The 27,470-nt window shown below is 44.3% G+C and overlaps 1 protein-coding gene across 1 annotated transcript in view; it reads left to right on the top strand.

Moving 5' to 3' along the window:
- b4galnt4a (beta-1,4-N-acetyl-galactosaminyl transferase 4a) overlaps positions 1-27,470 on the top strand; it is a 129,543-nt gene that overhangs the window by 30,591 nt on the left and 71,482 nt on the right. The window contains exon 2 of the mRNA XM_069528359.1: positions 11,951-12,063. Coding sequence (XP_069384460.1) covers positions 11,951-12,063 — 113 coding nt within the window. The remainder of the gene's footprint in view (positions 1-11,950; positions 12,064-27,470) is intronic.

Raw genomic sequence — 27,470 nt, 5'->3', positions numbered from 1 at the left:
TTTATATTAATGAAAATTAGATTAAGAAAAGTTTAAATCGGCATTTATCGGCAAACACAAATGCTTGTAGCTGATGAATCAGTCGGGCTGATTACACTTTATCATGTGACCTGATACTGATGGAGTCTGAGATGCAAAGGATTCCTGCAGAAACATTAGTTCAGCCGTCCGACAACTTTCCTTCAACAGTTCATTTCATCAAATCTGTCAGACGGCACATATAAAAACACACTGTTCAAATGTGAAACCTACAAGAATCTCCCCTTTCTCTGCCGTGTGTGTGTGTGTGTGCGCCTCATGTTCAGCCCAGACTGAGCAGGTCTCCTTCCCTTCCTGTGCGGTTAATGTGTCTCTTCCCTGCGCCCGTTCCCTCACCTTCCTTTTCATCTCCAAACCGTCGTCAGAGATGCCGATCAACGGCTCGTGTTGCTGCCTTCATATTTGCAGCGCGAGCATCCTCTGCCGTTGCTGGAGGATACGGAAAGGAACACCCATGAATAATTTAGTTCGAGCAGGAATATGCAAACGGGTAAACAGACACAAGAAACAAAATGCAAACAATTGCAGCAGCTTGCATGAATTAATTGCTCGGCTGAGCGCTGCGTTCTGCCTATTGGAGCGCCCTGTCCTTCATGACTGATACAGGGTCAGCGAGCTGAGGTGATTTTCGCAGCCGGGTACGTGAGTTAACGGATGGCGGGCCGACTGATGTGGGAGCAGAATCTCATCACAATGTCATGCATTTGTTTGCGCGGATTTAATTTTGTTTACTTAGCTGAACAGTAACACATACCGTTATTTTCTTTGCACCATCACCGCAGCATTGAATTTACATCATGAAAAAGTCAGTAATTGCTAAATATTGCTGTAATTGGACTGTTCATTAGAGAGACGCTGACGAGGCACTTCCCTCCGCAGCACCAAATGAGTGGATTCTTGTGTAATGAGTTTTTTTTTGTGCATTATTATTCTCCGTTAGCGCCGCGAGAGATCCACGCGCTGGAGAATTCTGTAATTGAATTGATCCACCAAATAACTGCGATTGGTTTGCAGTGATTTTCTATCACGCGTGTGGACGTGAAGAGTTGTTAACAGTTGGGAGTTATCACCAGTAAACAGAGGATGATGTGCTGAAGGGACTGTCAACGTGGAGGACAGAGGAGGGGGAGACGGGACGTGACAGAGTGGCCCCATTTGAGGTTGTCACCGGGTCCCTGGAGTGACGACAGCGACCCAAGACGAATTTAGGCCCAGCTGGCTCCCTGACCGACTTGTATAAGTTGCAGGATCATAAATAGCCAGGGCTGCGGTACAGGGTGGAGGTGCTTTGTCATCAGGCCTGGCCCCAGTCAGGGCATTGACTCCCGGACGAGAAGGGAATTTATCACTGTATCGTGATAAGACAAGGCTATTATTGTTTCTGTCCTCCTTCTTCTTCTTCTCTCCTCCTCCCCTGCTTACAACACATCACCTCTTCCTTTTCTCTCCTCCTCTCGCCTTCCTCCGTCCTCTTTTCCCTTCTCCTGTCTTCTTTCATCTCTTTTACTCTCATGTTGTAACCCCCTCGGCACCACTACCCTTTTTTTCTCCTTTTCTGGGTTCCCATTTCTCTCTGTTGTGTCTGTCCTCCCTTTTTTCCCCTTTCTCTCTGTCTCTCAGTACAAAGGGGGTGTGATCAGGAAAGTAATGACTCCGGGGACCATGATAATCAGGTACTTGCTTGGGCGATAACGACCACACCAGGGCTCTACACGGAAACTATATTTAAGTATTAATCGCTGCCAACACTTCAGATGGCTGCGGAGAATGATTGAGAGGAAGAAGAGGGAAAGAAAAGAGGGAGGAAAAGATGAAATCATAAAAGATGTGTAAGAAGAGCAACAAAGGAAAAGGTAGTGAGAGGAGAATGGGACATAGAGAAGAGTGTGTGTGTGTGTGTGTGTGTGTGTATGTGTGTGTGTGTGTGTGTGTGTGTGTGAGATGGTAAACAGAGTAAGGTTATTTAGGGGTCATTCTTGTCTCAAGTGTGTTGAGGTTTCAGAAATGGTTCTTTGGCTGATGCACAGCTAAGCTTTCCGTCCTCCTCCTCCTCCTCCTCCTCCCTGTTTTTCTACACCTCTCTCTTTCCTCTTCTTGTTGCCCCCCCCACCCCTCAAAAAAGCTTTTTCATCTGTATCTGGTTCACACAGTTTGGAGCCATGAGACTCGAGACCTACGCCTCAAACTCTCAAGTTTATCCAGTGTGAATCTTTCTTCATTTTTTTTTATGGATGCAGGCCGGACGCAGACACCCAGGACTCCTCTCTCATTGTCTCCCGGCGCAGCGGCTCAGCTGTCAGGAACGCAGAAGATGGATGAATTCTCACAGAAAGGTCTCCTCTTGCGCTCTCACCTCATTTAGATGCTCTGTTCGGCTCTGACTCTTGGTAGCGGTGTGACGGAGCGTTAGCTCGGCACCGAGGCCCTCGTTGCCACTGTTTCTTTGTTTACAAATGTATGCTAATGAGCGACGGGGGCGTAAGAAATCGTGCGACCCCTGCGTGCTCACTCTAATTCCTTCCCCAGTGACACATCCACTGTGACAGCTGTGGTTGTGCAGCGGCTCAGAGTAGCCTCCTTATCTCCTCGACTGTGATTGGAGCATCTGCCTCTGGGCGTCACTGGCAACTGAAGGAATGTTTATTTCTATGTGTGTGTGTGCGCTTACAGTATGTATCTGTACACTTGCTTACGGGGGCATAATTAACCTTATGTGAGATCATGCACTCTTTAATGTACTGTACGATGTCACATAGGGTTAGCAGTGTGTGTGTGTGTGTGTGTGTGTGTGTCTGAGTGTGTGTGTCTGCACCGGTGACAGCCGTGGGGATCTGTTGTGTTCAATCCATCCAATCCATTCATCGGTCCATCCCATTGTTGTGAACGTGATATCTCAAGAACGCCTTTAGGGAAGTTTTTCAAATTTGGCAGGAGCGCTCAAGGATGAACTTATTCTGGTGGTCAAAGGTCACACAACCAGCTTTTGGCCAACTCAAGAATTCATATGCTAATGATGACAAACGTTCTCACTAAATGTCAAATCGGGTAAAGTGATGACATTTTACGTCTAAAAGGTCAAAGGTCAACATCACACTTCCACCATAATGTTCTGCAGACACACTTTATGTGCGATTGTTGAAGACACAGACTGTTTGGTGGAAGCCCGGTCAGGAGAACATGATTTAAATGTTTCCCTTTTAGACGGGCAGCGGAGAGCACGGAGGCGCTAAGCAGCGGGAGGAGTCGCGTCTGACCTTCTCAGGAGCAGAGGCGGTTCAGGCCGAGTTGGCCGGCAGGTCGAGGAGGGAACAGAATGTTTTGCTCCACAGCCGATGGACAAATACCAACTAGACGGGTGATTGACAGAGTTATAACAGCTTTTGTCCAGAATGACCTGAGTTTCCAGCTAACTAGCCTCTGAAAGTATTTATTCCAGGCTCAGTCAAGAGTAGAGGGCATAAGTGTATCAGCGTGGTGAGCTGCCAATCGTGAAGAAACGATGAGTATAAAAACTTCAAGACCAGATAACGTATTTGTTCAAGGTTTAAGTAAGAAATAGAAACCTTGCTAGAGCCCGGATGGTCTTGAGATAAGCAATACACTTCCTGACACTCATCTTAGGCTACAAATGTTTTTGTAAAAAAAACATTGAAAATCGTGCTTTCAAACCGAAATGATCTCAGTCCGCACGAGCATTTTCGGCTCAGTTTTAATTATCTTGTTATTGATTATCCATGATGTGTTCCACACTGCTAGCCGAGGCTGATGGCTGTCGTCTTCCTCGAGAAGGAGGTCATGTGATCGCAGCCCGATGAATCAGCCAAGGCACCATAGTGACCAAAAAGACCCAATCAGCAAGCGGTTGTTCATGTCCATGCCGTTGTTTCCAAACTTCTCTGTTTCTGCCTGTCCAGACTGAAACCCTGCCCCGAAGTTTTCAAACTGAAACTGGACCGGCAGTGTTTCCAAACTTCTCCATTTTACCAGCTCTAAAACTCTGGTGGCTAAAAACATAGTAGTGTAGATGTGTGTTTGTAGCCTGACGCTGCAATAAGGTCATTCCATTTTTCTTTCAGGCCGCCTATTAATCTTTAAGTGCACTGGGCCTTGGGGCTCTGATTTTTATGTTTGTCTCCGTCCAAGGCATTTTGTTTTGTTGTTATTTGAATTTTCCTAAGTGGTGGCTTTACTGAGCTATTAATGGAGAGCAAAACATAACATGAGCTTTAGGAGCGGGTAGAAAAGAGAGAACAAGAGAGAGAGAGAGAGAGAAAGAGAGAAAGAGAGTGGGACCTCTTTGCCCCTGACCCATATTGCAGCACATTAAGCACCTCCACAATCTCTCTCTGTCTCTCTCTGCCCTACACACCCACAGGCCTACAAGCACACTTTCTCTCGCCCTGTTTTCCACATCTCCCTCCGTCGAGCTCCCTCTATCTTCCCTCGCTCCACTCTGGCGCAGTCCCTTCGTCTCTATTTATCTCATCTCCAAAAAGGCTTGTTATGCCTCTTGTCTTAATGCACTCGCCTCTCTCAGAAGTCGGTGTTGTTAGAGCTGAACTAAAGGCCTGGGAGTGCTCCACTCAGAGCCAGGGCTATTCATCAGTGTCACAGCATCCCTCCACTCTGCTTCGTTACTGCCTGGCTAATGGTACAGATCAGTGCAGTTTATTTGCTATAATTAGCCATCTCCATTCGGCCAGCGTGGCCTCGGTGAAGTCTGCTACACTTTACGCTGCCCCCCCCTGATGCCGTGCCACCCTGAGTGTGTGTATGCATGAATGCTCGGCCGTTGGGCCTGAAAGAGCCATTAAAAAACTATACCAGCACATCAGTTTGACAGTTTCTCCATTGCCTTGTGACAACCATGTCTTTAACGTCAAGCCTGACTGCAGAGCAAAAAAGCCATGAGGCTTGTAAAACTTTATAAGCTCTCCGCTTGTAAAAAGTAGTGGAGTATATTGAAAATACATCGCAGTGAGAGGGGGTGGACAGAGAGGGGAAATGAGTGAATGACTAAGTCGATCAGCGAATGGCTGGCTGACTAATGAGGGACTGAATGAGTGAACATGTGTGCAGGCAGGGGAAGGGTAGCCTCTCTCCCGGTGGTTAAAACCTCCTCTGCTCTCCCATCCCACTCGGCCTCCTCTAACAGTCTCCACCCGCACCAGTGTCGACTTCCAAGTTAATCTCCTCCCCCATAGACCCTCATGCATTTTCCACTCTTTCAACCTGTCCCCCCTCTCGCTTAATCTCTTAGTCCGTCTCCCACTCCTGTGTTTTTAAAAAACTGCAGCCTCTTGTGTTGTCGTCCTATGCAATTTTAATCTTCTTCCCTGGCGGGGGAAAAAGGAGGCGAGGGGTGTATTTAGCATTCCCCAAACATGCAGCTGCATGTTCGGTTGACGTCACAGAGACGGAGTTGGAGTTTACTCACTGAGAAGAGGAGATCAACCCAGTTAATAATTAATCAGGAGCATGTTGCTGTGCACTCTTCCACTCCTCCTGTTACTCGTTGGCGTGTTCTTCCTTCGTTCCTGAGTCAACATTCGATTCCCGCCTCACAATATTCAGTGCATATCCATCGTTTCTACTCCTCCTTTCATGTGTTGTATGCTCTCCCCACTCATTTGGTTATGCAGCGATGCAAAAAGCATGCTCCTCCAAACAGCACGACGCTATGGAGACGAGGTCGAGAGGTTAATTTGCTGTTAAACCACACATAAGAAAAACGGGCGTGACGCAAAAAGCTGAGCCACTTGATTGACGTATGTTTTTCCAGCATCTCAGAAACAGATGGCCTGCGAGGATTTTCAGCGCCGTAAAAAGAGAGAGAGCGAAAAAAAATGTAATCAGCTGCGGTAACGCAGGCAACGGCACCCTGGCAGTGAGTAAAGTCAGGGTCGGGCGGCTGAACTCGAGCTAACAGTGAGGAGTATGAGAGCTCGGTGCAACAGTGGTTTGCTGAAGGGCACACGCCTGCGTACGGCTCATCACACCTGGGAGCTGTGACAGCAGAACACGACACTGTCCATCCAAGCTGTAGTGGTCACAGTTGGTGGAAATGCATCATCGAGCCAAATAAACCTTGATTTTAATTGTATTCTCACAGCATTGTGAGAATTTGAGGTAAATGACGTCAAGCTGTCCATCAGTCCGTCCTGCTGTCAGAGACATCAGCTGTGTGGGAGTGTTTTCTTGCACAAATGAGGCCCCTTGACACAAGATGTTCTCTATTTGAATTCCGGAGTCTACGCAGGCATCGTCGACCATTAGACCTCGCTCACGTGGCTTCCTCCAGCAAGTCTAATGTCAGATCTTACATCTTTATAATTTAAAACTCTTTAACGAAACATAACAGTGACCCTGGTGTGCTCCGGGCCTCAGTGCATTGGAGGCTATTTTGGGGAGATGTGAGGGTTTGTGGTAAGAAACAGTACTTTAAAAAGAAAATCTGCTGTAACTACAACATGTTATTTGGTGACCATGGACCCATCTGCCAAACTTGGAGGAGTTTCCAGCATCTCTAAGATGTATTTGGTCTAATTGAATTACTTATTTATAGAAGCTTCTGAAAGAATTTACATACAATTTTGATATTTAGCTTTACAAGATCGGTTTATGGAAAACATAATCGATGATGAGAATAATTGGATAATAATTTAACTAATACTCCTACTGTATATTTAGTTTTTTATTAGTAAGGCAGATCTTTAATGCATCTGATGCATTAAAGATGAAGCCACAGTGAGCTGCTGTATTTCAGTGTGTGCCTTCGTCTCCCACTGTTTACCTCAGGGGTTATTACACATTACACATCAGCTATTTTCAGATATTTTTAGTTAATATGTGATGACTGGGCTTTGTCATAGGTGTTAACTTGTCCTACTTAGCCACCTCAGTTCTCTCTCCACCTTTTCTCTCTGCCCTCTGTTGCATTTCTCTTAGCTGCCGCCGTTCTCCGCGTCTTTGATTCCTGTGATTAGCATTCTGCTGTATCACCATTCTGTCTATCACTTAACATACAGAGGAGCGGCGCCTCGCAGTGAAACCCTGCAGTTGTTGTCAGTCTTGTTCGAAGATGAAACAAGACAGAGACACTCAACATGCACACGCGTATATATATTGTATGCATATACGCACAAACTCGCTGGAAATACACACGTATACACACACATGCATATACGGCGGAGATGAGCGCTCTGACAGCTTCGGTTCGTTGAAAGCTTTCGAGTTTAGAATAACATTAGTTTTAAAAGGGCAACCAGGCAAGGTGAACGTATTACTCTCTATGCTCCAAAGTCGAGGAAGCTGGAAGAAAGTTTTCCCCAATCTCATTTTTTTATCTACCACCCACATCAACCTCGGATAAGATGACAAGATGTTTTTTATGGCTTTTGATACTCCGTCACAGTCTTAATCTACAAAAACGCTCCAAAAGCCACTCGCTATCTGCGTCCTCCGGAGGTTACGGAACTCGCTCTCCACTGTCTTATCTGCACAGTAAACACAGTGCTGCTGTTTAAGGTTGGGGGATATGAAGAGTTTAGGCAGAACATTAGAGAGGAGGCTCCTGAATCATTAGTATTCCTCCTGCAGTTCTGCTGGTGGCGGAGCTCGTAGTCAATTGGCTTCCATTAACCTGCCAGTCTGCTCCTCATTACTTCATCAGAGGCGGCACGGAGGCTCCAGGAAGTGCCATCACAGTCCAGAGGACTGACTCCCGACACTCCGCAGCTCACCTTGCGGACGCTGTGTCGTTGTCTGTAGCAGCTTTTCAAGCTCGCTCTGAAGTTCGGACATTCTCCTGAGTTTTTACGAGGAGCCGTCCGAGTCCTGTTCTCCTGGAACTATTCCTGCCACCTACCTGTAGTAAAATGTATGTAAGAATACTGCAGGCAAATATGTCAGGATGAAAAAAACAACCAAACATGCATAACACTGAGGTCACCCTGGAAAGTCAACGAGATTTGGGCGAAACAAAAAGACGTGATCTCCGCAGCGGAACTCATACGTCATTTCCTGCCTCTTGTCCAGCCATGAGTGAACTATAGCTATGCATGCTGGGTAGAATAAAAGTCCCAGTGTGGGATAAAACCACCAACCTCTTGATATCATGGTACCATTTCATTTGTCCATAAAACCTCTGCTTCTATTATTTACGAGTCATTCCCAACGCAGCGCCACAACTTTCCGTCTGACCAGCCACATGTAGGCCACACTTGATGTACATTTAGACACACACACACACACACACAAACTACAAGTGATTTCTCATTATATTCTCCCTTTGGGATGGTTGCAAAATTTATTCGGAGAATATATTAGCAGTAAATGTCCTTTTTAAAAATGTTCAAACATTTATCCACACAAATTGAAATGAGTGCTAGTGATTTAAATGCAACTATTATGATATGAAAAGCATCAGAAAGCTGTTTCCACGTTGCACACGCAGTTCTCTGCATATACAGAATGCAGAGAAGCCTTTTTAGTGCTAAAGAACTTTTATTTTCTCAGGAAAGAAGTTTAGCTAAAAAGTGATTCTCGTCAGACCTCAAAAGACGACGCTTGAGGGACGTTAAAGGGAAGAGAAATGATTTGAAAGTGAATTCTTTGTTGAGGTTTTCTTCTGAAGGTTGATCTGCAGCTTTCTGACATCTGGCTGATGTTTCCACAGGTGATTTTCTTTGTCTCGCTCTAATGCTGTGAATCTTTTTCTCCAGATATTATGGAGGGAAGGAGGGGGATTAACCATCTCTACTGCCTCAGTGTTGCTTTGACATGCAAATCACAGCACACTGTCCTCAGGTTGAGATTCATAAAGATGCTCTGTGTTTTTGAAACCATTTATTTCTCACAGGTTATTTCCAGCTAGGTTAGCGTTGGTTGGTTGGTTGGTTCGCCGGCTCCGTTTCCAGGTTTGAAACTGTCGCTTGTTTCATTTCCAAGTGCGGACTGATGAGGTTTTTGTGTTCTGCCATGTTCTTTCATAGTTAAGGTAAACACTTATATAAATGAGGGCAGGCAAAGAGGAGTCTCACCTCGCTCCCAGGTGCATCGCCTGCTCATAACAGTCTCAAATAAATGGTTAGAGCGAGATGTGCTGCCAGTTGACTCATGCAGTGACTCAAGCAGTGTGTACTCAGAGGAAAGGGTGGAAATACACGGCATAATGAAGCTCAAGATGAATAAAAAGGCGAGGAGTGAATTTACTATTTATTTTCCATTTTCATGTAATTTATCATCGGTCTGTTTACACTGTCATTTATTGTTGGGATGTTCGTTGTTTGTGAATTTAACATACGACTGCATCCTGAAGATTCAGAGACATTTTGACAAAGCCGCTAAAATCTTCAGTTCGAGCCTTTGACAAAGGCACTTTTTGAAACAGTTGTAAGATCAAAAACTCAGAGGTCCTGCTATTTTTGGCTGAACAATGGAAGGAAAGTGAGACTCGAAGTGAGACGGAGTTCAGCACAGCGACTCTCTGGTGTTCGCACTTTGATCTGCTGGTGCTTTCACAGACCCCAGAGGCCGCGCTCAGACTTTCCGTGTCAAGTCGGACCGCGAGCTGACGGCTTCCGCAGCACGGCTCCTGCAGCTCAGCCGAAAGCGTCCTCGCCTCCCTTTGTCTGGAATTATGTTTTTTTTGTCACCTTCTCCTTTCTTTTGAGCCGCGGTGACCTCTCCCAGTGCACTTTGCCCTGAGTGGATATGAGTCAGAACCCATTCAACGTTAGAGCCGTCTCAGACATGAACTTTGCCTTTAACATGTGAGGAATGTAGCAGAAGATATTCTGGGTCAGACATGTTTGCAGCAGCAGGAAAACATTCAGGTGAATGGGTGGTGTCGAGAGAACATGCAGGAGGCAGGACATGATGCTGCTGCCGAAATCCCGTGTTTTTGTTTACAGCCGGCATTGACCCTTATTAGAAAAAGCTCTTGAATCTCATTTTAATTAAGTTGACATTAGGGTGTACTGCTCCTCGTTAGAATCGTCACACACTCACCGTGACATTTTCCAGACATTTTCAAATGCGCTGACAAGAAAAGTTCAGAAAAATGCAGGGAGCAACATTTGCGTTCTCACATGCTGTCCCTCCAGATACCTTCAGGACACTATCCGTAGTTCAGGGCATGTCTGGAAGCAGCTGATGTGCGGGTGCACAATCAGAGAAAGAGGAAGTTTAAAGCTGAGTGCAATGTGAACGTGATCTGTTTCATTTATTCTTCAAAAGGAGGTGAATTTTCCGATCAAAGCAGATTTTCATTACAGTTGTGTGGAATCAGGGAAATTGCAAAGTGAATAGAGGGAGACGGGAGGATGATTTCCAAACAAATGAGGCAAACAAATCAGCTACGCAGATTATGTTTCCCGGAGACTTCCATGAGATGCAGAGCGACTCGGAGCAAAAACGTCTCTCTTCTGCTACATTTTATTTTCATTTTGTGTGTTTTTGGCTTTGATCGATTTTCACAGCGTTTCCTCTGTCGCCTTTCTCTCTCTCTCTCTCTCTCTCTCTCGCTCTGTATCTGCACATGAATGATAAGTGAACATGCACACGTGCACCTATCTGCCTGTTCTCCTCTCCTTGACACACACACGTGCACCACTTACCCCAGAGCCCCCCCATCTAATTCAGCCCACTCAGACTCATTGTTAAGGGGACATATTGGAAAACCATTAGTACTCATTATGCTTTATAGCCACCCGTTCTGCCCATTCTGTCTTTTAATCACAATCCATCCCCTCATGCGTGAGTGTGTGGGTGTGTGCGCACGGCGTTGAGTGTGCGGCTGTATGCACGTGCGCATACTCCAGCCACCTCTGCTCACCAGACAGTAATGAACCACTTTCAGTGTAATGCATTTGGGACACCACAGCGTCCCCACCCGCCCCGCTCCCTCCCATCCCCCCCCTGCCTTTTATAGGGCAGTCAATGGCACAGACGCCACCTTTTATGGCGGCCTCGTCTCAGCTGCGGCAATGTAGTGCATTCATGAACCATGTCAGCCAAATGGGATCGAATGCAGTGTAATAGAAATTTAAAAAATTGGATTGAATAGGGTATGGATTCACTCTTTTTATATATTAACTGCCCGCAGAGGCAGAAACCCTCGTAGAGAGCTTTTACGAGATCTGTTCAGTCGTTGTTACTCCAAATAACCTTGGTCTCATAAAGTGTTGAATATCCTGTTACTGCTCTGTACTGGATTGTGCTCATGTCTGACCATTCATGACAGTGTGTGTGTGTGTGTGTGTGTGTGTTTTGCTAGCAGCAAGAAGAAATGACAGTTTTGACCATATGCTCTGTGACGGACAAGCAAAAACATACACAGAAACACAGATGCACACACTCGTAATGAGTGGATTTAAATTCCGGTTGTTCTCTCCCGGCCTCTGCAACTGTCATCGTTGCGAAGCAAAAGTCCCATAATCCATCTGTGGCATGACAGCATCCTAACAGCTCCACTTCACTGCAAGAAAAGCTATTCTTTATGTCTCTCTATTTCTCAATCTCCCCCCTCCGCTTTTCTTTTTCTATTTTCACTCCTCTCGCTTCACATTTCCCACCTGCAGGTTTTTATTCTTCTGACTCATCTCCTTTCACTTTTCTAGTTTCATTTTTCCCTCCAGCTCAATCTCCCTGTCTGTGGAAACTTTTTACTCAGTTTGATTAAAGTAGAGAAATTCGGTTGGAAAGAGAGTGAGCGATCGCTTGAAATCATTGTTGATCATGAGGATGAAGATATTCATAATTGTATTCATTGCTGTTGATGACAGACTGACAGTAATCCTATTAATGATGATTAAAATGATGATGGTGATGGTGATGATGGTGACAATGGTGAAGATGATGGTGCGTGCTGGCTTTCTTACCAGTGTCTTATGTTTTCATCTTGGCCCAGATGGAGAGAGACAGACGGAGGGGACGGATGCCAGCCGCAAGAGGGACACTCGATCCTCAGCCGGCCACCACAAGAGTGAGGACACCAGCGACAGCAGGGAGGACGAGGCAGCAGTGAGTCTTTCTTTCTTTGTTGCTTCCTTCCTTCTCACCACTCTGGGCTGTATGTATAGTTCCTGCCGAAACACAGTTACCGTACACCACCCTCATTACTCTAACTAAACAACAGCGTGGTTTGTTGCTTGTGTGTGTGTGTGTGTGTGTGTGTGTGTGTGTGGCGGAGCTCATCAGGAATGCAACAATTGCAGTCTGAATCATGATAATCATCTTTGTGCTCTGTTCTTCGCTCAGCCACTGATTATCACCCATACACGATGGTCCCCTCCCTCCGTAATGACAAAGAGATTAAGGATGAAACAGGAAAAAAGCTGGATGCAGGTTAAGGTGTTTGCTAAAATATGAAATATTAAAGATGTCTGTTGTCAGGTTTCATCTTTTGTAAACCTTTCTTACTACAGTGTAGCCTCAGTAAAGAGACCCAGGCGAAAACCAAGAGTTTGAGACAGAGGCTAAAAAAGAGGAGCTGCAACAATGGACAGTCTGAGGAAAGTGATGAGTTTTCCTAACATGTAAACCCTTTCAAGCAATAACACAAATGAAAATTAGGAACTTTAATATGTCTCCTTTAATGTTCCCAGCATTGGGAGGCTACAACTTAAAACACCTCATGCATTTTCACTTCCTCCTCAAGCGTTTGCTGTATTTCTGTGATAGTTTTCATGCTGAGATTAAAATGAGACCGATATCCAACAGCCGCACACGAGACAGAGTTTGGACCACTGCCAGAGATCATTAGTATTGGTATATGCAGCAGTAAACCACTGAGGCAATCCCACGCTTTAATTCTTATTTCCCCCGACAGCGTGTGGATTTTAGGGGTAAGTACAGTTAATTCTGGACCCACAGATCATTTCTGAGTCAGCGGGACGTGCAAAACACTTTCGCTGCGACTGTGTGGTGAAATGACAAGCTCCTCTTTGGTTCCTGCAAGCTGTCCAAACTATCATGGTGTCCGCCAAAAGCACTGATAAACTACCGTTGTTACTTTGACATCCAGATCTGTGCCACGGTCTGTGTTCAAATGTTCGCAGTCTGATCCGAACGTCTGCGAAGGTGAATCACAAAGAGAAATCTCATGGCTGAAAGCGATAATTGTTTTTTCTATTCAGAAAATGTGGATTTAATACACCACTGCTTATCCATGGTTGTTTGGTCTCTACAGGACGACAGATTTTAATTTCACATCGAGGTAAAAAAGCATTTTATCTCATTAGCAGTCAAAAACACTGTAGTCATTTCTCTCTTCAACAATATCTAGATATTTTCTGTCTGTTTTAGTAAAGCTAAAAATACTTTTTTTTTAAAACCCTAAAGATTTACCAGTCATTGTTTGGCCTCGAGGCACATAATTTATTACCAGCCCCTCCCTCCTCAGCCTCAGTCGACCAGGTTTCCACCCCCCCCCACTTGCCACTCACGTTGACAGGCTGTCTACCTTGAAGTCGTATCCCGCCCGAGGCTTCGTTATCTGTAAATCTACCTCGAGTGCTGCGGAATCGGGCTGCGCAGGCTCGCCGTCTGCGGTAATTAAATGTTCATCGCGTGTTCGGCTCGGTGGAATGTGTGATATTTTAAGAGGCCGACGCGGCTGAGGAGCAGCGGCTGCAAACAGATACACACGCAGATACAGATTAATGAGATGGATCGGATCTAGTTATTAGTATTTTGATAATAAAAGCTTTTACCTCTCCGCCTGCTGGACAGGATCATTACACAGGGCTATAAAGGAAGTCCCTGAGAAGCTGCTGTGTGGAGTGAATTAAGATGAGTTAGAATAAACTGTACCGTTACTGGTTCTTGTCTAAGAGCATGTGTTGTTTGGCTTTAATCAGGGAACAGCACCCAATGGGGTCCTGAATTTACATATCCATGTACATTTTGGCCGTCTCATTGGACACATACTCACTGAGCCTCTGAAACAGGTCAGGAGCTTCAGCTGATGGTCACAGCAAACATCCGAGTGTGGAGGAATCATGACTGGTTGCAACAGATGGGATTTTCCGTTTATTGCACCACTCAAGGCCAGACTGGTTGGAGCTGCAGTAACTCTGATAACCACTCTGTGATGAGATAAAGCATCTCAGTGTGCACATGGGGAAACAGCAATGATGCAGAGTAAGAGCAGGGATTTCTTGTCTTCGACCGACGATTAGTTAGCGAGTAAGTGTTTTTGGATTTACCATTCTAAAGTAGAGTGGACCGCAGGCATAAACGTAGCAGCAGCAGCGATGGATGTTAAAAAATGTAGTAGTGTGGATGTAGCCCGAGGACACAGACTCACTAATACTGGACAGTTGGTGACTGGGTCTGTGTTTCTGCTGAGGCACGCAGATGGCAGAGTCAGAATTTGGCATAAGCAGCATGAATCCATGGGTCCAACCTGCCTCTTGTAAACAGTCCAGGGCTCCTGCTGCTGCTGCTGTAATGGTGAAGGGAATGTTCTTGGCTCACTTTGGGCCCCTTAATACCAATCAATTGTGATTTAAGTGCCACAGTCTATCTGAGGATTGTTGCTGAACATGTGCAGCCCTGTATGGCCACAATTTACCATCTTCTAATGGCTACTTTCAGCATGATTATGCACCATGTCAGAAAGTAACAGTCGTCTCAAATTGGTTTCAGGAAAATGAGCATGAGTTCAACACTTTTACTTTTGCAATTCCTTTTCTAGTCGTCACATCTGAATCCTGAAGAACTTTGCGTGAATGTTAATCCATCCTGGGCCACACATGAAGGACAGCTACTCAGCTGACGTCCTCAACCTTCAGTTTCACAATTAAGCAAACATACTTATACACTTCTTAGTGTCCAGACAATTAGTTTGTGGCCCTGCACCGCCTGGATATCAACCCTGACGAACATGTGATTGAAACTTTTCTCTTCGTGTTAAAACCAGGTCAGAAAAATGAATGTTTGCAAAGTGTTTCCACAAACAAGTGAGGCTGTGTTCAGTGTGTTCCTCATAAAGTGCTCGGTGAATGTATTTTCTGGTGCTATATGAAAGTGCAACTGATTTCTGAACTGCTTGTGCAGTAGTAACTGTATCACTGAGAGATTTCGCAGGAAGATACAAAGTGAAACACACACACACCGCACACAATACGCAGTATGTACTCGGCCCCACTCGAGCTGTAGCTGCAAGAGTTTAAGACCCAAACACAGTCAAAGTTAAAACCCAAATTGTTACGATATCACCGCGCGGCTGTCTACCAGCCACGGGGAACAGCCAAGAGAAGAAAAGTTTATATCTTATTCCTTAAAATGCAGTCGTCTTCAAAATTAATTTAAGTGACGGCTTTAGGAAATGTGCTTGAAGAGATAAGAGTCTTGAAGGGGAGTCGGCAGGGGTTCTTCTGAACGGCCCTCCTCTAAACTCCAAACCTGCCTGATAGCGTTAGGGCTTCTCTTCTGTTATGGAATGAAAAAGCAGCTCCGCGGATGAGGCAGTCTCGTGCATTAAAGCTCAAATGTTCGGCTGCACGGTGAGCTTTCTGCTGAAGTCACTAAAATGTGTCAGAAAGTTTATGGAACGCTCTCGGTTGAATTTTAATAGCGCGGCTTTGTCATTTGTTGGCTAAACGGCGTTTGATGGATTTGGTACCGCTTCAAATAATCATCACTCAGATTAACTGGGTTCATAGGAAAACATGCTCTAAATCACCACAATTGCAATATAGGAGATAGAATTGGCCGCTACAGGGGCGGGTTCTTATTTGGATTTACAATCTGTAGAAGATATGGCGGGGCACCATTTATGTTTATCTTTAACGCTGCTTTATTTGTAACAAGCGCCCTGTTATATCCTTTCAAATGTGCATGTGCGTAACTCAAGACATTCCTGTTCGGCTCTCTAACCACATCTCTCGCCATCTATAATTTACATGCCCATTAACCAGGTCTTTGTTCCAGCAGTGCTTGACCTAATATATGCTACTACATACTATATGTTTCGCCGCTCATTCAGCGATGTCTAAACACTTCAAGGAAATCCAAAGCAACGTAATTGACACCTTCAGTCAATGTGAGGCAGCTCCAGTGAGAGCGGCCGTTCACTTGGAAAATGTCAGTGCCAAAGGTCAAAGCTGTAGTTCATGTTTCTGGGCCTCATAGTCAAACATTAGCACACAACATTACACCAGACGTGTGAGTGTCTCCGCTTTCAGACACGCACTGAACATTGGGCCTTTTTCCTCTAATTTTTCCGAGGAGCTCTATGTGAGAACACAAGAGTCTGTGTCAGTTCCTCTGGATATTTCCGTATCTTTTCCTTAAAGCTCCCTTTGGAAATTGTTAAAGTACTGCAAATATCTCCAGATGAGAAAGAGAAGGCAAACACGCAGAAGACTCAGACGAAAACATGATTTCTGCAGCTTCATTTATTCGTTATGTTCCATCTCCTGCACACTCCACCCAGGTGCCACCCTTTTCTGGATATGTACACATCTGACCCATCTCCTGCTGTGTTTGTTTTATGGGAAAAACAAACTACAGAAAAAGTCGGGACCCAATTTTCCAGACATTTTGAGAGTCAGACAGCTTGTGTGCATGTGAGAGCTTTCAGCCTTTTTACCATAAGTTAATGGTAGCAATGCATGCTGGGTACAACAACCAACCTCGGTATCACATTTGATTTGTCCATCAGACCTGTGGTTCCATTTATTTTGAGTAATCCCCAATGCAGCACCAGATCTGGAGTTCACATCTGAAAATGTATGGCTAAATAGAGAAAGAGAGGGTGCGGGGGCAGGGGCACAGGTATTGCCTCCTTTTGTTAAGCTCCTCTAATGTTTCTGATAGCAGCCTGATAGCAGTGTGTTCAGCTCCATGGAAAAGCAGCAGAGAGGAAACAGTGGGATTGTTCCACTGGCCACAGTAAAGGTCGAGGAGAGGGGGAAGGAGGGGACAGAGAAAAGGTAGGACAGGGGTCGACTGAAGGAAACCAAAAGAAAATCAGAAGTAAAGAGAGGTGAGCGGACGAAGAGTGAGATCTTCTGCAGAGGAAGTAATTATGTTTCTCTCTGCCTCGGTGAGAAGCTGCGGCTGAGGAGCAAATGTTTGCCTGTGCACCTTTCTTTGCCTGCAAATCACTAAAATTGCAGCTTAAATAGTTGACAGAGTGTGTCAGGGTTTGGCAATTACAGGAACTGACGGAGGGTGTTTTTTTTTTTCTTCCTCTTTTTTGAAGACATGGAGTATCTCTCTGGCCACCTGCTCTTCATGAAGAAACCTGCAGTAGATTCACACTGTCACCAGTTGTGTGTCTGTGCGCGTCTCGGCTCCAGGGGAGCCTCCAGATGGTTTCCAATTTGTCTGACAGCCCGACACTAAGGTTATATAAAGCAGAAGTTGTGTTTCTGCGTCTCAAGCCGAATGTTACTAACAAACGCATGTGGGACTGTGTGTGTATGTGTGTGTGCATGTGTGTGTGCGTGCTCTTCATACATATGAGCCGCGGCGTCTGTCCTCCGCATCCGGCTGTTTCTGCCTGCTGGAGAACGCTTTTGTGGGTCCTCCCCTTCATCTCATGTTCCTGATGAGAGGGATGAATGATGAAGGTGAAAGAGGAGGGAAACCAAAGAGAGGACATGACTGATGAACCTGGGAATCATTAACATTGATTCAGAGACAGATGAACTCCTGCGTCACAGATGTTGACGTGACGAGACAGTCAAAGTAAGATTGAGGAAGAAAAACACGTGTGCTGTGTACGACAAGGCATCACAGCCTTAAATCAGGATATTTCAATGTACTGCGATACAGTTATTTTTGCCAATATATGCATTATGTCCATATATTGTATTATATAATCTGTAGTTATGTGCCCATAGTGTGGTTACATCAGATAGGAGCAGACAGAGGTGGAGCTGCTCTTCAAAATAAGCATCTGAAAACAGAGCTGCTGTGATGAGGGTTGTCAGCCGATCAATACGGAGCTCAAACAATGCACAGACTGTATCAGATAAAATGACTGTCCAGCAGCTATTTGACTGGCAGCTGTCCGCTCGATCCTCTTTCCAACTATTCTCTGCAACATGCTGCTCGATGCAAAACTTTAGTGTCACGATCGATCCCCTCGGCTGAATCAGATCCTGACTTTAGATACGAGTTGTGTCGTGCCTTTACTCTTCTTCTTTCAACGCTCATTCTTTCAAACCACTTCTACACTTTGCAAGCTGCGACATGTTTGAAGCACCTTCCTCAGGGGTCAGAATCAAGAACAGGTTCCAAATTATCATGTGTTAATTGCAGGGACAGAAAATAACCTGGGTCACACCACTGTGGGAAACAGTGCAGTGCTGGTTTTAATGTCAAAGAAAGCGTGGAAACTCTTTTTTAGATTTTAGATTTCAGACAGAATCTATGGAGCAAAATCCACAGTTCAAACAAATCTTAAAATATGTGTTAGAAACTTTACAGAAAATAAAACGGGCAAATAAAAAATAATCTCTTCTTTAAAATTGAAAGTATTGACTTGTGAAAATAAAGTCAAGCCTGTGTTATGTAGTTAATCCATTTTTCTCAGTACGCAGCAAATTGTTCCAGTATTTTAAACACATTATGTGATAAACAGGAGATTTTACCCAAAATATACAGTCTTAATTTCTAGAGTGTATAAAAAAAAAAATATATATATATAACTGTAGTCTAGTGCATTGTGTACAGCCCGATGGTCTCTGATGACAAGGCAATCGTAGAAAATATGTTGGTGATTTGGTTGCATTTTTTATTTCTCCAGTTTGCCCTGAAAACAGCAAGGTTGTTTTTGTAGCTGGATTTGAGTGTGCATTTTTTAAATTACATTATCAGTTCCTTCCAACTCCCTTCACTTCTATTGATGCCTCTTTATTGCCTAATATCCTCCCTTCCTTTCCCAATTTTCTTTAAGATAAATTTTTTTTTCTGCAGATATCGATAACAGTCTTGATTTACTGATACTTTTCTCTTCAAACATATCACTGTATTCCATATTCTTCCTTTAGCTCTCCACCTACTTGAATGTGTAAAATCTTTTGTGCATCATTAAAGAAAACCTTCAGAGGCCTATTATAAATATTATTACTACATAGAAAATTGATCAGGAATCATTAAGGGCCAACAGCAGAGTTGGAGTAAATCCACTTGTAGCATGTGTGTTGATGCTGAACACAAACAAACATGACAAAATCTCTCTCTCTCTCGCTCCTTATATCGCTCTCTCTCTGTCTTGCACACATGCACATACAAATGGCAGGTCAACAACTCAGTGCACCTTCCCCGACATTGATAAGACAGAGGACAATAAAAGACCAGTTAGCAACAATAAAGCCCTGAAATCAAGGTCGAGGAGACGAGAGGAGAGAGAGGAGAGAGAGGAGAGAGAGGAGAGAGAGGAGAGAGCAGGGGGGGGATAAGCCTGAGTAGATAATTCACGGCAGGGTTGAGAGAAAGGGCCGCGCCATTGTCTTTCACCTGACGGAGATTTTAATCATCGGGGCAATTTTGCAGCAGCTCATAAACCGCAGGACCCGGGCCTCATTGTTAACCTCCAATTGCTCTCAGGGCTGTAAATATGGCCGCCGTACATCGCTCTGGCCTTGCTCGAAGTTTATGGGAGATGGGACAAAGCCGGCGCTGGCACTTAGAGTGTTCCCCCAGAGTGATGAGGAGCTGAGAGCACGGAGGGCCCAGTAAATAAACACACGGCTGATGGGCGACACTCGAAACACTCGATGGCACCACACGGGCTCGGCCGCGACGAGACAATGCTGTGATTACGAGCTGCGTATTACTCCCCATGTAATCTGTAAATGGACCCAAACATAGGGATTACACTCATAGTGTAATTGCGCAGTTTGACATTTAGATTTGACCACAGAGATCAGTGAGACATCACTTATTTTCCAGGTTTCCATTACGTTGAGCATTTGAACGCTGTCACGGATTTAAAAAGGGAGACTCGGTGAGCAGTTCACGGTGATAAATCCAGGTGGTGACTCAGTGTCCTCATGTCTGACATTTGGTGGACACAGTCCTCTCCTGATTGGCCCTGCAGCCAGCCAAGTGGAAATGGATCTCCCATGAGGCATTTGGTACATCAGCCTGAACACCCCGGGTGTCAGAGCATGCACTATTATGTTTTCTGCCACTTTTCTCAAGTGTCATTTTTTTTTTTCCACAGTCAAGGACGTCACTGTCAACCTGTTCTCTGAAAGCTCTGCTGCAGGTTGACACTCTAAATGGCAGATAATGCATTCCTCTCTGTTGCTAAGTAAGCACGGCACTAAGCTGTAAAACATGAACTCCGAGCTTTTAGATGATGTGGGTCAGTTCTTCCTGAGCAGCTCGAGGAAGAATTGACAGTTAAGTGGTCGTTTTCACACAGTTGTGGTCGGAATTCGTCACATGATACCTCATTAAGGCCTGATGCACAGTAGAGGATGTTCAACTCTACACCGATTTAACAGATTTTTATTCTTTTAATCGTCGGAACACACACGCACTGGACGAGCCCTGGATTCTCAAAGAAGCTTGTGGTGTGCATCACTGTCAACTTCTGAACTGGAGTGTGGATTAAACGTGTCTTCAGAGGAAAAACAAACATGGAGGAGGACTGACGTCGTGTTTTCTGTTTTGCAGCGAAAAACCGAAACAAGAGAAAAAGTGTGAAATCATTTGCTGCTGCTGGTTTCTGTCGCAGCCACTAAACAAACATGTTTGATATTTAGGATTTGAAGTATTTGAGGTCGAGGAGCGTTAGCATCGCTAGCATTAAGGTTATTTTCTAAACCCCTCGCACTTCAGGATTATTTGGGCAGATAATCGGCACTGACTGGCCGCAAGTCGGAAACGCCCCAGCGATTTTCGGAACGGGCAAATGGGGTGTAAAATTGTGCAGCAGCCCTAAAGAGCAGCTCATAAGAGGGACAAGAAAAGGCAAACAGACATTGTTGTGCTATTAATATCCCATGTGAGATGAATCAAAAGTGACAGGAAACTAACAAGTGTAACAGTCGAGTAAGTGTTTCTCTCAGTGGGTCAGTGCTGAGAGGAGAAACTATTGATTGTCTTTTTTTTTTTTTTTCCTTAAATCTGAGTTTAAACAAGATTATCTCCAAAACAAAAAAAAAGCCTTGTCGACACAGAGGTTTAGCCACATCGTCCCAGAATAATCCCACAGTGTTAAATATTAAATCTGATTTATCATAACGTGGGCCTCATTTTTGCAGGTCTGACGGCATGTTTCAGAGCTTTTATCCAAATGTCTTGAAAGGAAAAACAAAGGTGATCCAAAAAATCATTATCAAAACTGTTCATTGTAAAAATCCATCAGAGCCTTGAGTCTTCCTGCAGCGGCCGTAGATTTGGTTCCAACACGGCCCCTGCGTGGCGTCCTCGATTCTCGCTCCCAATTTCACGCTTCATGAGAAAATACAGACTCATCATCATCATCATGATCAGTTTCAACTATTGAAACACGTGCACCGTCGTCGTGCACACGCATGGTCTAGCTGTGTAATGATAGATGTTTGCACGATGTTGAATTAAATTAAAGCAGTTTTGGTAATGGTGGTCTCTGCTATTAAAATAAATCATATGTAATAAATTCTTATTTTTTAATTGAATTGTTGTAGAGATTAAATTAGACATTTAATTTACATTCATATCACGTGTTGCTTATAAATCCACCTTATCACAAACATCCAGACCAGCTCTGTTATTTGTGCTGGTGTTAGTGAGCTGCGACTTTTCCATAAGCACCTTTCAGTTGTAAAAAAAAAATATAAACCCAGTCTTCAAATTCCCCTCCATATTTCATCAGCGCTGTCTCACCATCACATTCTCTGCCTCCTGATTGAGGAGAGGCACAGACTGGATGTTACTGAGGCTGCTCCGTACACTGCAGCTGCTGAGATGCCAGGATGTGGCAGGTGGCAGGATTCGGGACAGTCTGGGCTCCTCCACCCAGATTTCACACTGATGACTTTTCACATCAATATTCATTCAGGCTTTTGCAAAGACAATTTCTGTTTTGGACAGAGAATGAGGTTTGCACATTTTCAAGTTGGTTGTGAGGAAAAACAGTTTGGAGGCCCTGTGTCTTTATGTGTATCCTCTTGATAATTAATTTATTCCGTTGAATGTACTTAATTTCATGTCAAACTTCTCAGGTTAGCCACAAGCCTCCGACAGCGCCACGGGCAGTGAACTCTTCCCTGTCATTCCTCCAGCCCGGGGGTGTTGACAGCTCTGACAGCTCTGTTACAGGAGGCTATTTGAGGCTTTTCGTACCAAATTGTTTTTCCTGCGGGTCCGTCGCCGCTTTCGCTTATTCTCACTTTCACCTCTTAGGCATTTGTCATCCCGGTGTTGGGTCGCAGAAGCTGGAGATCCAAGCCGCAGGCCTGCGATAAACTCCCAGACAGGGCTCCAGCACTGAGGCCTGCACTGCCTTCGTACTCTGCTGTTGGTGACCAGTGGCCAACAGAGTGGAAACAACATGTTTCTGTAAAACAACAGCTCGCCGTGCTCCTGCAGTGCAAAGTACACATGCACTAAAACGTGCACTCTGTAGAAATATTCTCAAAATCAAAATAATACTTATTTTACGTATCCTCTCACCAATCAAATCATCTCTCCACCTCCTGATCGCAAAGTCCTTGTTAGGCCTTAAGAGCATTTAGCTTTATTTCCATCCTCCATATCCCAGATAGAAAGGATCAGAGTTACACAGTGGGATCACTCTCAATCCTTTTAGACTCTATTGAAACTCTTTGCTGCCCTCGCTCTGGTTCCCACCGGGTGGCTTTGTTCCAGCACTGGTCAGAGCGAAGCTGTTACTGTCTGGCTGGTTGCTGCTGCCGCTCAGTTTCTTGCCGGAGCCCTGCTGGGTGAAGGTCAGTGGGTCAGAACACTGACATGACACTGGACTGTTTCTCTTTTTCACCTCCACCCTCCATGGGTTTCTTTCTCTTGTGCTGTTAAGATGGATCTCTGCTCGTGTTGATGCAGCCATGGAGGGGAACAGGGTCACAAATACCAAACAACTAACTAACCCATAAAAAAACAACTCCCCCCACCAAGAAACCAACCAACCCACACAACCTACAACCAAAGATCAAACCCAACCAACCCATGCACCCAACCCCCATTCCTAGATCCAACCAACTAACCAACCCACCTACCAACCAGCCATGTGTTGGCTTTTCCTGCACTTCACTCAACACTGATTCCAAAACAAATGAACAATTGCGCTTACATCATTATTTTGCAGTCATGCAAGATTTTCAGTGTTAGACAGGAGCAGCAGAGGCCTTGAGAACAGAAAACATTAAGTCAAATGCTTTGCATATGAAAACACATCAACCATTAAGCGAAATTAATTCTTATTTATTCTTAAGTTCTTTTTTTTTTTAAAGGCTCGATTATAAAAAGTGACCCGGCAGTGGAAGAGTGTCTGAGAGATGCCTGTGTGTCTGCCAGATTTAAAGGAGCAGGTTCTGCTCCTGTTGCCATTTGATAAAAGGGAAACAAAAACAGAGCACACCTCCATTTTTCTCTCCGCTCCATAGACACTCAAAGAGACAGTTAACAATAGAAACAAGCCCGGGATAAGAGGCACGCTGGAAAATGCTGAGCAACAGAAGTAAGCACACTCTGTCTCTCTCTGTCTTTTTCCTCTAAATCTCCAACCGCTCGGGCATTTACTTGACGAGAGGCAGATAAGGGACGGACTTGGCAGGGTAGCGCCATGGGTAGATAGATAGACGAATGGCTGGATGGAGTGACGTGGGTAATTGAATCGGAGACAAAGTTCTTGGTGTGGGCATGTTGTGTTCTTAAGAAGGAGGAGGAGCACATTAATTTGCATACCCGTGGGAAGACTTCCTGCTTTCATCAGTATTCCCCATTTGCCGCAGTTGGAGCGAGTGCCATATCTTTGAAGAGTCGGAGGGGGATTTTGTGTTTTTCTTCAGCTTCTCTCCAGAGGGTTTTCTATAGGTGCCGGATTATAAGCGTCTCTTTCCTTCTCCTTTTAGTCAGTCTGCTCACGTTCATCTAAAAATGGCCGCAACACATTAACCAGTATTTGGAGATATGGGCTGGGGGGGAACTTATTGATGTTCTATCATGTACGTTAATAGCGTTGAACCAAGCCCGACTTGAACTAGCTGCCTAAAAGTACAGCAAAATTATCTCAATCGCTCCCTGGTGGCCGGCTACAGTATAGGTCATATACCTCCTCCATGTTAGGGGATAGGACATCGACCAAACTAAAAAGTCATAATACACGTATGGTGAATTTTGATTACAAAGATGGTTTCTGTCATTGGGAGGTTTTGATTTGTTATTTGACACATCATGATTGACAGCTGAGATTGAATCGTGATTGGTTGTGTGCAGTGTATCATGGGACTTCAATACCATGGCTCCATCCCCCCGATCGCTACTGCACTGACTCTCGCTCCACATAACATGGTTGACGTAAGATGGCGTACGAACGTGATCTGAGTCAGGTATTCACCCTGTAACGCACTGAGCTATAGAATATGTTTAGCTGGATATGTTCAATGTAAAAACTCATGGAGCTTCACTGTTACATTAGTATTTTGTGGACTTTTACTCCCACTGCATAAATCTATTCAGATTATTCTTGACACAGAAACAATTGAGGTCAAAGGTTAATCTCTGTGTTTCCCTGCTTATGTTGTGGCACCATTTCAATTTGTGTTCCACTGTTTTTTAGCTTTTGGCTCCAGCGTTTCCTCCTCTCCGTCTAACAAACGTTTATTTTTTCCTCTTTTCTCTCTCCCTTGCTTCCAGTCCTTGCCCCTTTATTGAGCTGGCGTGTGTTTCCAGTCTGTATTGTATTGTCTCCTGTGGTGAACCGGCCCGTCGGCCTCATACTCGTCATTGATCTCTGTTGTCCCCATGCTGTCCGGCCAGAGGCCAGACACTTGGAGCCTGCTGATTGATCTCCTTATGCGATCTGTGCCTGCCTCACCACACCATGGTACCACCTAGACCCTATAACTTAGAAAAACTATAACAGAGCCCCCCCATCCCTTCCTCTCCTCTTCATCCAATCCTCCTCACCCTCTTATATCAGCTCCATAAGAGTTGGTGCATTCTCTGCTACTCTTCCTCACTCACCCTCCACTTCTCCCTTAACCTCCTCCTCTTCATCTCAAAGCATTTTATAGGTTTGAGAAAAGTACTTTGCTCAGGATTTGTGTTAAAATGACATTATTACCCAAGAGTGTAATGATATAATTATAATGCCATCATATTTTTTGTCAATATAACCTCCTGAATGTGACAGGTTCAGATAAGTAGAGGTCATTCAACTTATCACTTTGTCGGATTTATCGCCACTTATAGGGCTGCACTTCTGGACATTTCAGAGTGACAAAGAAAGGGCTCTTTAAAAACGTTTAATTTAAAAGTAGCCACTTCAGTTACTGCAGAAGTAAAATGCATCACGCAAGATAAGAAAAAATGCAATGTTGTATATGACAAAGTGTAATTTAAATCATTCGTGTAGATTATAATATATAGTTTAGTTGGGCCATTAGTTGAAAATTTAGATTTTCAGTGATCCAGATTTATTATTTAATCATTCCGATTTATTTATTTATTTAACTTAAATGTTCTATAGTTTCTCATATATTCAACATTGTTTATCCTCCAAATAATCTTTACATATCAGCCTTTTAAAATCCATTATTGGTCGACCGCAAGTGAATCCATAGGAACAATATTTAAGTTTGACATTTCAAAGTCTTTGTGAGTAGTTAACATGCGAAACAAGCCTCATTCACCAGCTCTTCCAATCATTTCCACTCCGTGTGCTACTTGTACATGGTAATCGCACTTTAAGAGGAAAAACATTGACCAGGACTATGAATCAGCAGAGATAAATGAGAGAAGGTGATTATTCTTCATGTTCCTCTTCCTGCATGTGGTAATGGCCTAAACAGGTGGACTAAGTAGTCTATTAATCTACTGCAGCAGACACAGCGAGTTGCTGAAGCGCCTTACCCTGCCTCTGTTGTTATTGTCAGGATATCAATTCCTTTAAGCGTCCTCTGGGATTTATTCTGTCATTAAACAACCGGCCGCGTTGATTTTTCTCACTTGATCCAGTGGAAGTTTGCACATATATCGACACGCGAGTCAATGCCTCTGGCTGAGAGACATGCACGGGTCCGGAGCGGCCATTTCTGTCTCTTGTGAGATGGCAGCAGGCGGAAGAAAACCAATTTTTATCGGCTTTTTCAATTTGTGCCTGACCAGACAGGAGCAACACTTTGTTAATTCCAATCTACGAATCAATGGAGCAGTATGAGTGAGTGTCGGGTATATTTGCTTGTCCAAGATTGAAAATCCAGAGATCCAAAATGACTTCTCTCCAAACTGTGTGTGTGAAATAACGGTTTGGAGGGGCACGTTGAGACATCATGTTCAAGGTCAAATCCAAAGTTATTATCAGCACATATAAAAATATACACTAGGGATGAGTCAGGTACCTGTATTTTATGAGTGACTATTACGGATAATGTTAATTCATGTACTGGCCAAGTACTATCTGTAAAGACCCTCGGGAATATCCATGAATTATTCTCTGAGAAATCAAGGAAGATGCTGATCTTATCTTGCAAAAAATGCTTAGATAACAAAGCCACAACCTGCAGGACTTCACGTCTCCGTCATATCAAATCAATTTATCGACTAAAATTCTATTTCAGTCGGAGTCATGATTAAAAAATGTATTGCAACCATTTGTAGAAGGGTCCTTGCTCAAGCAGCTTGCTGAGCTATACAGCTAAACCCCAGTATGAGCCCAGAGAGAGAAGTTTAGAAACATGTTTAGACATTTGAAACACTTGAGCCTCTGTTTTTAACTGTTTCTGTTCATCTGTCCCTGAGGTAGGCGGCTACCAGTGGAAAATAGTTTGGTGCAAAGCATCATTTTTCTTTGTTTCAGATTAATCAATGTATTTGTTTTCACGGCTTCTAAATCACCCCGAGCATCATTTTCATTATTGATGATTATTTTTCTCACCTCGCTCAGTCTCGCACATACAATACGCCCTCAGGGGTGTGAGTGCAAACCCACAGAGGCCGGCGCTCGGAGCTTTTTGTATGCTGCAAGTCTCTCTCTCATGGTCAAGAGGATTCATCAAAAGATTTTATTTTGCTGTAATTAATGCGACCACGAGAGCTTTATTTACGTAGGAGGTTGATGTGGAGGTCTACGTGCTGTTTGTGGTTAAATGGATAAAATGGAAATTGGCAAACAGCTGAAGAAGACTAACAATGCGCGGGCTAAACATCTAGGATAATTAAAAGCTCCAACAATGAAGGATAAGTCCACTTATCACACACTGCGCACACACGCTGTGTGGTTAAAACCACAAGGA

This window comes from Paralichthys olivaceus, chromosome 7 (assembly GCF_024713975.1).
Source record: "Paralichthys olivaceus isolate ysfri-2021 chromosome 7, ASM2471397v2, whole genome shotgun sequence".
NCBI lineage: Eukaryota > Metazoa > Chordata > Actinopteri > Pleuronectiformes > Paralichthyidae > Paralichthys > Paralichthys olivaceus.
Note: the sequence above shows the minus strand (reverse complement) of the source record. Positions and strands in the feature narration are given on the sequence as shown.